The sequence below is a fragment of the Morone saxatilis genome, unplaced genomic scaffold (assembly GCF_004916995.1).
Source record: "Morone saxatilis isolate NCDOM2014 unplaced genomic scaffold, NCSU_SB_2.0 Contig10, whole genome shotgun sequence".
NCBI classification, from domain to species: Eukaryota; Metazoa; Chordata; class Actinopteri; family Moronidae; genus Morone; species Morone saxatilis.
In genome coordinates this window covers 11,220,185-11,230,556 of record NW_023339652.1, presented here as the reverse complement: position 1 = coordinate 11,230,556, position 10,372 = coordinate 11,220,185, and the positions used below count along the sequence as shown (strand labels likewise).

The 10,372-nt window shown below is 40.3% G+C and overlaps 1 protein-coding gene across 1 annotated transcript in view; it reads left to right on the top strand.

Annotated features, from left to right (window-relative positions):
* Positions 1–3,660, top strand: part of mdfic (MyoD family inhibitor domain containing) — a 21,451-nt gene extending 17,791 nt beyond the window's left edge. Inside the window, exon 5 of the mRNA XM_035674393.1 lies at positions 1,450–3,660. Coding sequence (XP_035530286.1) covers positions 1,450–1,700 — 251 coding nt within the window. The 3' untranslated portion in view covers positions 1,701–3,660. The remainder of the gene's footprint in view (positions 1–1,449) is intronic.
* The last annotated feature ends 6,712 nt before the right edge of the window (positions 3,661–10,372 follow it).

Below are 10,372 nucleotides of genomic sequence, written 5' to 3'. Positions count from 1 at the left end.
GGAAGGAAAAAAAATAAAAAAATTCCCCTCTACTTTGATTAATCAAACATGAGCATCCAGCGGTCCACAGCTTGCTTTCCCATGCTGTCCTCCACACTCTCCTCCTTTCGCTTTCCCTCTCCCTCTAACCCAATCAGTAACAGCCCCTTCTGACAGCTCAAGATGGGCTGATGAAAGTTATGCAAATGTGCCCTGTTTGTAATGCTATTTTTCTGCATACATCCACATCATGTCTTTTTAACACTCCAAAGCAGTGGCGCTGCGCTGGCCTTGGTTCAAACAGGAGACAGCTGCAAGGCGTGTATGCCAGGCGCACTTACCGAATGATATTTAGTATGATTTAGTGCCTTAGACAACTACAGAAGTTCTGGTGTGGAGCCCCATGATTGATGACAACATAAATTGTGTACATTTATCTCTTATTAGTGGAGCAGTGTATCTGTGGGCTATGCATAAACAATCTCGGTTTTGTTTTTAATGTATCTTTATATTAAATTTTTTCCCACTTTATTGTATTAAGCTTTTTATAATTTCGGCTTTTAAAAGGTTATAGAGATATGTTTAGATCAAGTAAAAGTTTTTTTTACAAAAAGAACAGGTAAATTAAGGTCTTTGATTTGATTAAATGTCTGTATATAACACCTATCTATATAAAGTTTCATGTTATTACATTTCCTTTTGGAGTCAAAAGAATTTGGGAAGAAAACTCTGCATCTTGCTCTTACTGTGCATGTCTTTACTAACATACGGTGTCGATTAAAGTAAAAATGTGTCCTTTCATTACCCATTCAACATGGAAGTGTTTTAATGCAACTAATTCAGCCATTCAGAAACAGTTTTGTGATGGTTAATGGGTATATTGGTAATTTAAAGGGGAACTCTGTATTGCTGTGAAACAACAAGCTGAAACATGCCACCAGCTATTTAAAGGGGGTCTGTGAAGAGGTTAAATGTTAATCAGAGGTGTGAGCGTTGCCAGCATTAATCCACCTATTTACCGGGAGAGACTCTTGGACTTTGCTAATCATCTTTGTGTGATCAACCTGGCAGTTTGCATGATAATGTCACAATTATTTAACAGTCCGTTAATCAAAACTGCAGGAGAGGAATTCATTTCTTTGAATTTCTTTTATTTCCTTCTAGCCCCCCTGCCTTGTTAGCCCTTGCCCTTTACCACATACCTGCTCTGTTCCACCTGTCAGCCTGCCAAGCATTCACGTCATCTCTCACTCACTCTGCTCCACGCTGTTTTCATTAATAGGCACTAATTTAGGTAAAAACGTAAGAATTTAAGAGTATTTACACTTGTCAATCTATTACAAATACATATCTTTATTTTATATATTTGCGTGTTTCATGTTTGTGTTTCTGTTCTTTTTGATTGATTTTTTTCACGTTTGTTTTACTTTACAACTCGTCACCCTGGCTGGTTTTGGCGGTTTGACCCAGACTGCTGTGTCCACTGCATCTTGGCCTGCCTGTTCTGTGAGTTCCTGACACTTTGCAACATGGTGGTGGCGCAGGCCTCGTGCGGCGCATGCACATCAGAGGCTTGCTGCTGCTGCTGCTGCACCGACGACCTGGGCGACGACTGCAACTGCCCCTGTGACATGGACTGTGGCATCATGGATGCCTGCTGCGAATCCTCAGATTGCCTGGAAATCTGTATGGAGTGCTGCGGCATCTGCTTCCCCACATAGGGAGGCCTGCGTGGGTGTAGAGCAGAGTGCCTCTGCGGGGGGGGGTTAACTGGACCCTGGATGGAAGAATGGAAGGAAATTGCTGCTGCTGTCACTTTGAATTCAGCAACAGACAGAGGGAACATGTGTGTTTGTTTGTGTGTGTGTGTGAGGGTCGACATATGTGTTTGTGGATTGTGATGACTGTGTGTGTGTGTGTGTGTGTGTGTGTGTGTGTGTGTGTGAGTGTGAGTAAAGCATGCTTTGAAAGATGTATTTTGACACTGGGCTTCTCCATCAAAACCAGCTCAGCAGGGGCTAGAAGTAACTCCAGATATATGAACATGTCAGTTAAATCTTCAGTGTATAGTAAGTATTCTATCCTTTTGCGTAAGAAGTATTATCACAGACTGCCTTAAAGATTTTATTGTTACATCAGGAATGCTGTCGAATTGTATCTTGCATCTTTTTAGTCATTTTCATGACCATACACTAAACACTTTTGATGAAAATGAAAATCAAAAAAACTTTACATTCACCAAATTTTTGATTTTCAATACATGTGCTTTTTTTTTTTTTATGCTCAAAAACTGAGGTTGCAGTCTTTGTACTGTACAACACTGTAAAAGGTTTATGTGACACATTCTTAGTTGCATACTGTAGTTTTGCAACACAGACTTATCATTACACATATCTACTGTAGAACAGTTGAAACTGGTGAAATATCAAAGGTGAATCAGGACATCAAATCTGCTACTTACTAAAACCAAAGAGTAGAGAATGTGCTTGTTTTAGGGATGTTTTTACTTTTATATTTTTTAATCAAAGTGGCCTATTATTACAGAAAACCTGCACAAAATAGCTGATAAGCTCATGATTGTTTGCGAAATCTTTTGTAAGTGCTGGAAAGTCTATAAAAACATGTACCAAAGAATCTCATCTCTGATTGGGCAGCATTCAAAGACGTGGGTTTTACTGGAAATACAGTGCAGATTCACATTTTTTTTTAATACTCAGCTCACTGTACAGTTTTCTGCAACGTTAAGATAAACAATGTGTACAGCTTATGTCTTTATTTCTACGAGAGTCCTCCTCTAATGTTAACCATCAACGATTAGGCTTTGTCAGCTGCATACGGTACAAGTCTTCTCTGTGATGCTATACTACGTACAGTACATACTGTGTGAGTGTGACTTGTTGAACTGCACTCTGTTCATGAGGGGCGTGATAAGGAATTAAAAAATGGTGACCCTGGTTGCCATATAAGCGGCTTTCGGGTATCAAGCCCAGTGACTCAAAATACAAAAAAGGAATCATGAACTGTCATGTTGAAATGGTAAACTAATGCAGGGTAAAGGCAGTTTTCTTCTCCTTTTTTCCCCTCTGTTCCTTAATTCTGTGTATCTCGAGATGAGTTTGTGGTGAATCACCAATGGAGTCATTTTCTTGTCTTGGAGATCCGCTTTGATGTTGTTTAAGTGATGATACTTAATGCTGGCCCTCATTAGCACTGCATGCTAAATGGTAACAAAAAGTGTCCCTTCCTAACGCCAACAAAGATAATGTGCTGTCATGTACAGCTCATCTTAATGGTGCACTGTTATTGTGTTAAAGGAGGCTGGATAGGCACCTCTGCAGCAGATAATGTGCAGAAAGTAAACCTCATTTTCATGTTTATGATTAACTCACGCCACAAGTTTGTTACAGGCTAAAGAGTGTCAAGGAAACACTATATAGATAATGTGAAGAATTCATCTAAAAAGAAAGCGTATATACATGTAGCTACAGTAGTTGTCCTCTTATATTATACAGTGGTATGTCTTTTTTTTTATTCTGTGCCTTACACTTGATCCTTATCATTTTCATCTCAATGCATCATTTGTCAAATTGGAGTTCACAGCTCATTTTATTAGTTTTGTACTTTATCTTCAATCTCAAAGAGAACCGTTTTTAAAAAATAAAACATTACCAAAGAAATGTATGGTTGTTGTCTTTGCGAACATTTTTTAAACGATATATTTTATGTCCATCATTTCTTTATCATGTTCCAGTTTTTACACTAGCAAACTCAGTAATGCCCAGGGGCAAAGTGTGACCAACAAGCCCTCTCTTCTATTTGAATATGGAGTCTTGTGGATCTTGCATCTTGACACACATGGCGTAATTTATATTCCGAGTTTCAGACTCTTGAAGAACTCCTACTCCCCCTCCACCCCCCACCCCCCTGACTGTTACTGATTCTTGCATGCATACTCAGTCCACTCACTGTCTAAACCGATTTTACAGCTGTTGTGTGCTTCCAATCTCTAAGGTTCAAAGAGTTGTGTCACACATTTAATAGTCAGTAGGGAGTTTACAGTAACATCTTGAAATATTCTAGAAACTGTATCCAAATGGAGCTCTAACAACAAGATGGTTAATCAGTTAAACGATTGACAGAAAATTCAAGTATTTTGATAATTAGAGAATAGATTTTGTCATTTACATTTGCTTTTCCAGCTTCTTAAATTTGAGGACCTCTTGCTCTTTGTTGCATATGATAATAAACTGAATATCTTTGGGCTTTGGACTGTTGATCCAATAAAGACATTTCAGCACCTCTGTTTGGGCTGTAAGAAATTATAATAGCTATTTTTCACTGTTTTCTGATGGTTTATAGACTAAATAGTAAATTGATTAATCAAGAAAATCTTCAGCAGATTGGTCGATAATGAAAATAATTGCTAGTTGCAGCCCTGATATTAAATTCATTTTTACATTTACAATGTAATGTAGTTCGAGGACAGAGGTTGTTGCCATTTCCTTCCACTTGTGTCATTTGTCTTGTAAAACATAGTTCTGCTGCTGGTTTTCTAGTTCATAAACCGTTTCCTTCGTATTATTCCAGTCCCAGGTCTTGGTTGGCATTGCTCAACTTGCATTATTATTGCAGCAACTGGTTGCAGTCTTTGCAATCTTGAATAATATCATTTCAGATGTCAGCATGACTTCGCTGGGTTGTATTTTCTTGTTTTTTTCTCTTGTGGATGGAGCAGCTGTGCATCAGAAAGTATGAGTTTCACGATGGCCCATCTGTAACCTCTCCTCTCTGCCCCTTCACAACTCTGCCACAGCCCTCCTCTGGTCCTTTCTCTATTAGAGAGGGTGCTCACCTGGCAGCAGCGTTAGCGCTAACACGGAAACATGGCCAACAACACTCAATGAGGTCATCAGGGAGCAGGGACCTCCTGCTGGCTGGAACAGCAGTCTGACCTTCAGCCGACACCACCCCCTGTTAACCCCTCAATTAACCTCCACGTCAGCACCCCTGCTGGAAGAGCAGAGTGGAAGAACCACCCCCCCATCCCCTCTTCCATTCTATCTTTATTTCCTTTTATCATTTTCTGCCTGGATACACCCTGGCCCCAGGAAATTACCATCTTCTTTCACTAATGCGTTGGGGAAAATATCACTGTCCAGAAAGTCTGTAATCACACAGGAGTTGTACTTTTTCTCTCTTTCTTTCACTTTATTCCACGTTCACAGAGGAGGCGGAGGGTTGAAAATATTAAAAACTCCAGGTAGAGTGTGCAATGACCTTTTCACAAAGTCGTCCACCTTTCCACTCCTCTAATCAATCCCCCTCTGATCGCTCACTGTGCGCCGGATTGTAATGTCACAATTAGGACGGCTCCATTGTTTCTGTTTGCCGTCTGGGGAGGAATTCAGCACTTCCCTGATCTCAAGGTCATTTCTCTTACAATATTAAATAAATTAGGAGTGTGGCGGTGGCCACCTCCTCTGACTAGCCATGTATTCATCCATCTATCCCTTCTTTCTGCTCAATTGGGTGGGATAAAACTCTGAAAATGAAAGTCTCCTGCCCTCGGCCACAAGAACAAATTACTGCTTTTGCTGTTGCTTCGTATGAGGAAAAAAAAAAAGCAGATGGGTACATAAATGGTGTTTTGCTTCCTTTATTTCCATATTGGAAGTAGACCTGAGAGTTGTATCCTGATAAGACTATAACTATATTTTAATTACGTATAATATGACTAATTAGACAGGACAAGAGGGGGTAGCAGTAATATGTGACACTTCTCTTTATTCACCATCTGTTTTTTTTTTTTCCCAGATGGAACATCAATGCTTCTTTTTGTCAAACGGCAGAAAACATAACTCGCACATGCTTTTCTCCCCCAGTCCTCTTGTCAATCCATAGGATCCATAATAACCATCATTACCTGGCTGTTAGCGTGGATGTGATTCGTTCTGATGTATTTATGATATTGTGTTGTGAGTCATTAAAGATAATGATGCAGATACAATAACTGTCAGCATCTGTGTGCAATTTGTGAATCCTGAGCACATCAGGAAAATGATGTGCATTGTTGCATCATGGCACGTGTCGTGGGTTGTAAACATAATGCGGTTTGTGATTGTCAGGCAGTAGATCAGTTAATCCAGACGTTTGTTGCTAAATTGCTAAAATACAGCCCACGTAACATGTGTGCTCTGATCTTTTGTAGTGCATTCTTTTGCAATTACATTTGTAAATCTTAAAATTATGCAGCTTTTTTCTTTTAAAGAAAAAAACGCACTCTCCTAACGCACCACAATGACCTTGTTTCTTTCCCTCCCTCCTCCTCCTCGTCCTCCTCCTCACTCGTGTCAAAGTTTGAAAAGATTCGACCTCGCTGTTTAGACTTGTGGCATGACATTAAAATAAGATGAGACGATCTTTCAGAGGGCTTTGCAAGAAAGAAAAAAAAAAGAGAGAGGAGAGTTCAAGTAATGTCACTTTCAATTAATCTCCTCAGGTAGTGGCCCCATTAGCCCTCTCACACAAGGCCCTGGTTTACAATGCAAATAGGGTCATTACCTGAGGAGTCTAATTGACTTTGACAAGAGGCCGAAGAAGCCTGCCTTCTTACACCACGTGCTATTTGTTTGCTTATTATTTCCGTCGCACAAATTATTGATGTGGTTGCCAACATGAAAAGTGCATAAAAATTGCATTAGCAGTGACAGAATGCTGATGAGAAATGAAATCTTTTTGTCAGCAGGAAGTGCTGCACGTGTTCAATTTTGTATACTTTTTAAAACAAGAAAACTCAAATTGAACACTCAGAAATTGTCTCAGAACAGAGTCTCGGCAATGTAATGTAAATGATTTCCAAGAGACAGATTTGTATTCTTTGTTCCCCTCTCTTCTTAGAGTAACAATGTGTGATCGTACTCACACCTTAAATATTTAAAGACCCCCTTTTGCTAAAGCTTTGCTGTGGTACATGGGCCTCTGACTGCTTCTAATCTCCTTGTTACCTGGAGGCGTCGCCACGGCGATGCAAAGATAACGCGGCGGTTAGCAAGATCACGAGACTGGAGCTTGAGAACCTCCTGGATGGGGCGCGGTGAGGTTCAAAGTTTCTGCCCCCCCTCCCACCCCTCCCGTGAAGTCGGCGCCGACAACATCTGCCTGAGAGAAACGGAGAAGAATGAAAGGAGAGAAGAGTTGCCGAGATGTTTTTAAATCATTTCCTTTCTTCCTTGACAGTGTTGAAAACATCCCCTCCTTCCCCCCACCTCCTCCTCCCTTTAGATCAGATGATACCTGATAACTGTGCGTGCGAGTGAAATATTTTTTTGTTTGTGTGCTTGTGTTCAGGGAGGGTTTACGGATGCCTGCACAGGTTTTCTATCAGAAGCAGGGGTCTTGGACCTGTAAGTAAGACATCAGCTTTAAAGTTGCACACTTTCAACTTTTTTCTACTTTGCTTCCGCCCCTCCGTCTGCAAGGCAGTGGACCGTGGGAGAGGCAAATTGAGAGGGACGTGTGGACCAGGGATGCCTGTTTATTTGCTTGTACACGCTCCTTGAGCTATAAATTAGATGTCACCATTGTTACATGTCATTTGCTGATGTGGACGTGTTGCGGTCTCCCGAGCAGCACTTTTGATTGTTTGTTCTTAACATCACTTAAATGAACACAGACTCCAGTGGCCTCCAGTTATCTGGATCTTGTGGATGATTGGCAGGTTGTTTGGAAGGCGTGCTTGTTTTGTTGTAGTTTATCTGAGCATTTACAACCACATACAGAGCCGGATGAGTTTATGATCAAATCAGCTGCTTGATTTACCAAAACACCCAAAAGTCCTATTGTGAGACATGCTAGAATATTTGCGTTTGAAATAAAGATGTCTTTTGCAATTTGGCTTTCTATCAGTAGTTTTCTTTTGGAATTTTCTTGGATTTTCTACTACTACTGGCAAAGAAGGTCGCATAATACTCTCTTTTTCATATATTGGGTTGTTTATGTTCTTTTCAGATCAACTGTGACATTTTTGTACATCAACCCGTATTTATTTTTCACAGCTTCCACCAAAAAAAAAAGGTTCAAATTGAGCATAAACACAAGCACAAACGGCAAACTTTCCCTCACGGTGGTTTGAAACAGGGATGTTTACAGAGCCCCAAGATGTGTGTTTGTGTGTGTGTGTGTGTGTCTTCTCTTAACCCGACTCAACCAATCCACCCCGCCCAGCCACACAGCAAAGAGAGAGGGAGAAAGAGCATCTAGTAGCTTACCTCCCTCCATGCAGAAAGAAAACACGGATCAAGGTCTTAATAACACCAGCCATTGTGGCAAATATATAGGACTCAACTTTCCGCTTGGAGCAGCCTCTTCACATTGAGTTAACATGAGTGACAGGCAAAGCCCCTCACACACACACACACACACACACACATACACGCACACACACAAATAAACTGGCTCTAACATGCTTTTTAACAACAGGGAAAAACAGAATATCAAACAGACATGAGTATTTTTCCATAATGTCCCCAGGAACGCTGTTGTTTTCTCCTTTACCTTTAACAGAAAAACAGAGTTAATTGTTTTTCAGATCTGGTAAATTGTTTTCCCGCTATATAGTGTGTCTTGGGTTATTAGGCTTGTCTCTACAATCTCCACCACAAACAACAACAATACGGCAGTGATAACCCCCCCCACACACACACACATCATACTAGCAGATGCTTTGCCTCGATGTGTTTTATTTGCCTGTCAGGCGTCTTTAATTGTTTCATCTGCTACAAATAAACACGTCTCTGGTTGCATCTTTGTTTACACACCGTTCAGCAACAAAACTGCCGTGGTGACAGTTTGTTTGTGATGATGAGTGGTGTGCGGCGCAGATTAAAAGAAAGGTAACTAGGCATTGGCAGGGTGATTTTTGTACACACGCCGCAGGGAATTCCATACGTGGGGAAAGTTTACAGGTGTGCGTCGGCAACACCTGCTCGCATTCCTCATTCGGGAGAGAACTTCATGAAGTGCAAATTAACATGTGTGTCATACAGGCGGTTCATTGTCAGGGTAAATGTAGCACTGTTTTATGCATACCATTACCACATACAAGTGATAGATTTAGTTTTGCTTTTTGACTAAGCTTTAAATAGTAGGAATATCCAAATAACAAAAAAATAAAAAATATCTCATACTATGACTTACTTCCAGGTATTGTCCAGATATTTGGTTTTGTTTGTATTGATTCTCACTTAATCAATTGTTGTGTTTAAGCCTAAACATGCAGCAAAGGGCCACAGGTTGGACTCAAACCTGGACCACCGGGGTAAGGATTTCAACCTTAGTGCATCGGGTGCAAGCTCTACCCTGAGAGCTTACAGGGTGCCCCAAAGTAAACTTTAAACTTTTTACTCAGATTGTATGCTATGGTGGTGTCTTATTTATACTATGGCAGTTTTCCTAAAATGAAATTAAAAAACTGCAATATCTGGCCTTGCTTACGGTATTGCAACATATTGTTATTTATTAAATCATAACCCCTGTTTCGTGATACGTATTGTATTGCCAGATTCTTGCCAGTACACAGCCCGAGAAAGAAGTTCCTGAATATTTTTTAATGGGCATTTTCACAGTTAGAGACTTAGTTTAGGTGTTAGGGTGTACTGACCCAATAGGTTTTATTGGTTTACTTAACAAATAAATAACTTAACAAAAAATCTGCTTTGGCGCAGATATGAACATGAACATAAATAATCGGAGGTCCATACAATTATATACTTTTAAGACAACTTTTACTGTAGTCGTGGGAGTGGGTTATCTTGGTGGGAAATGTCATATTCTTAGCATGTTTAATGGAGCATCCTGGGTAGGTGAAGGTGGTTGTTAAGGTCTTATTTTGTTTGATTATTCTACAGATAACTTTTCTTAATCTTCGTTGTCTGTCAGGTGATAATTCAACATACTATAATATAACCAGATACTTTGTTAGCACATGGCTGTTCTGTAAATAAATGTTTCTTTTTCACCGTGTGCATAATATCATTTACACAAACAGGTTTACAGATTTGAGTATTCATGAGACGTATCTGGGAGTATTCACAGTTACATATTCCATCTAGTGAATTGAAGCCAAATATGAATAGTTCATTGGCGCTTATTAATACTGTATGTTTGCTCTTCTTTAACAGAAAAGTCCTGGGGAGGCAGCTAAACAAGCCAGCTCGCAGTATTTGAAGCCATCTGAAAGCAGTCATAGGTGCCTCTTTGAGACAGAGAGAGAGAGCGACAGAGGGAGCAAGGCGCAGAACAAGTGAGGAGAAGGAGGAGGAGGAGGCTTCAGATCGGAGATGCCACATCTCATATGTTGCAAGGTGATGAAGTGCAGATATCTGCCCTTAAAGAA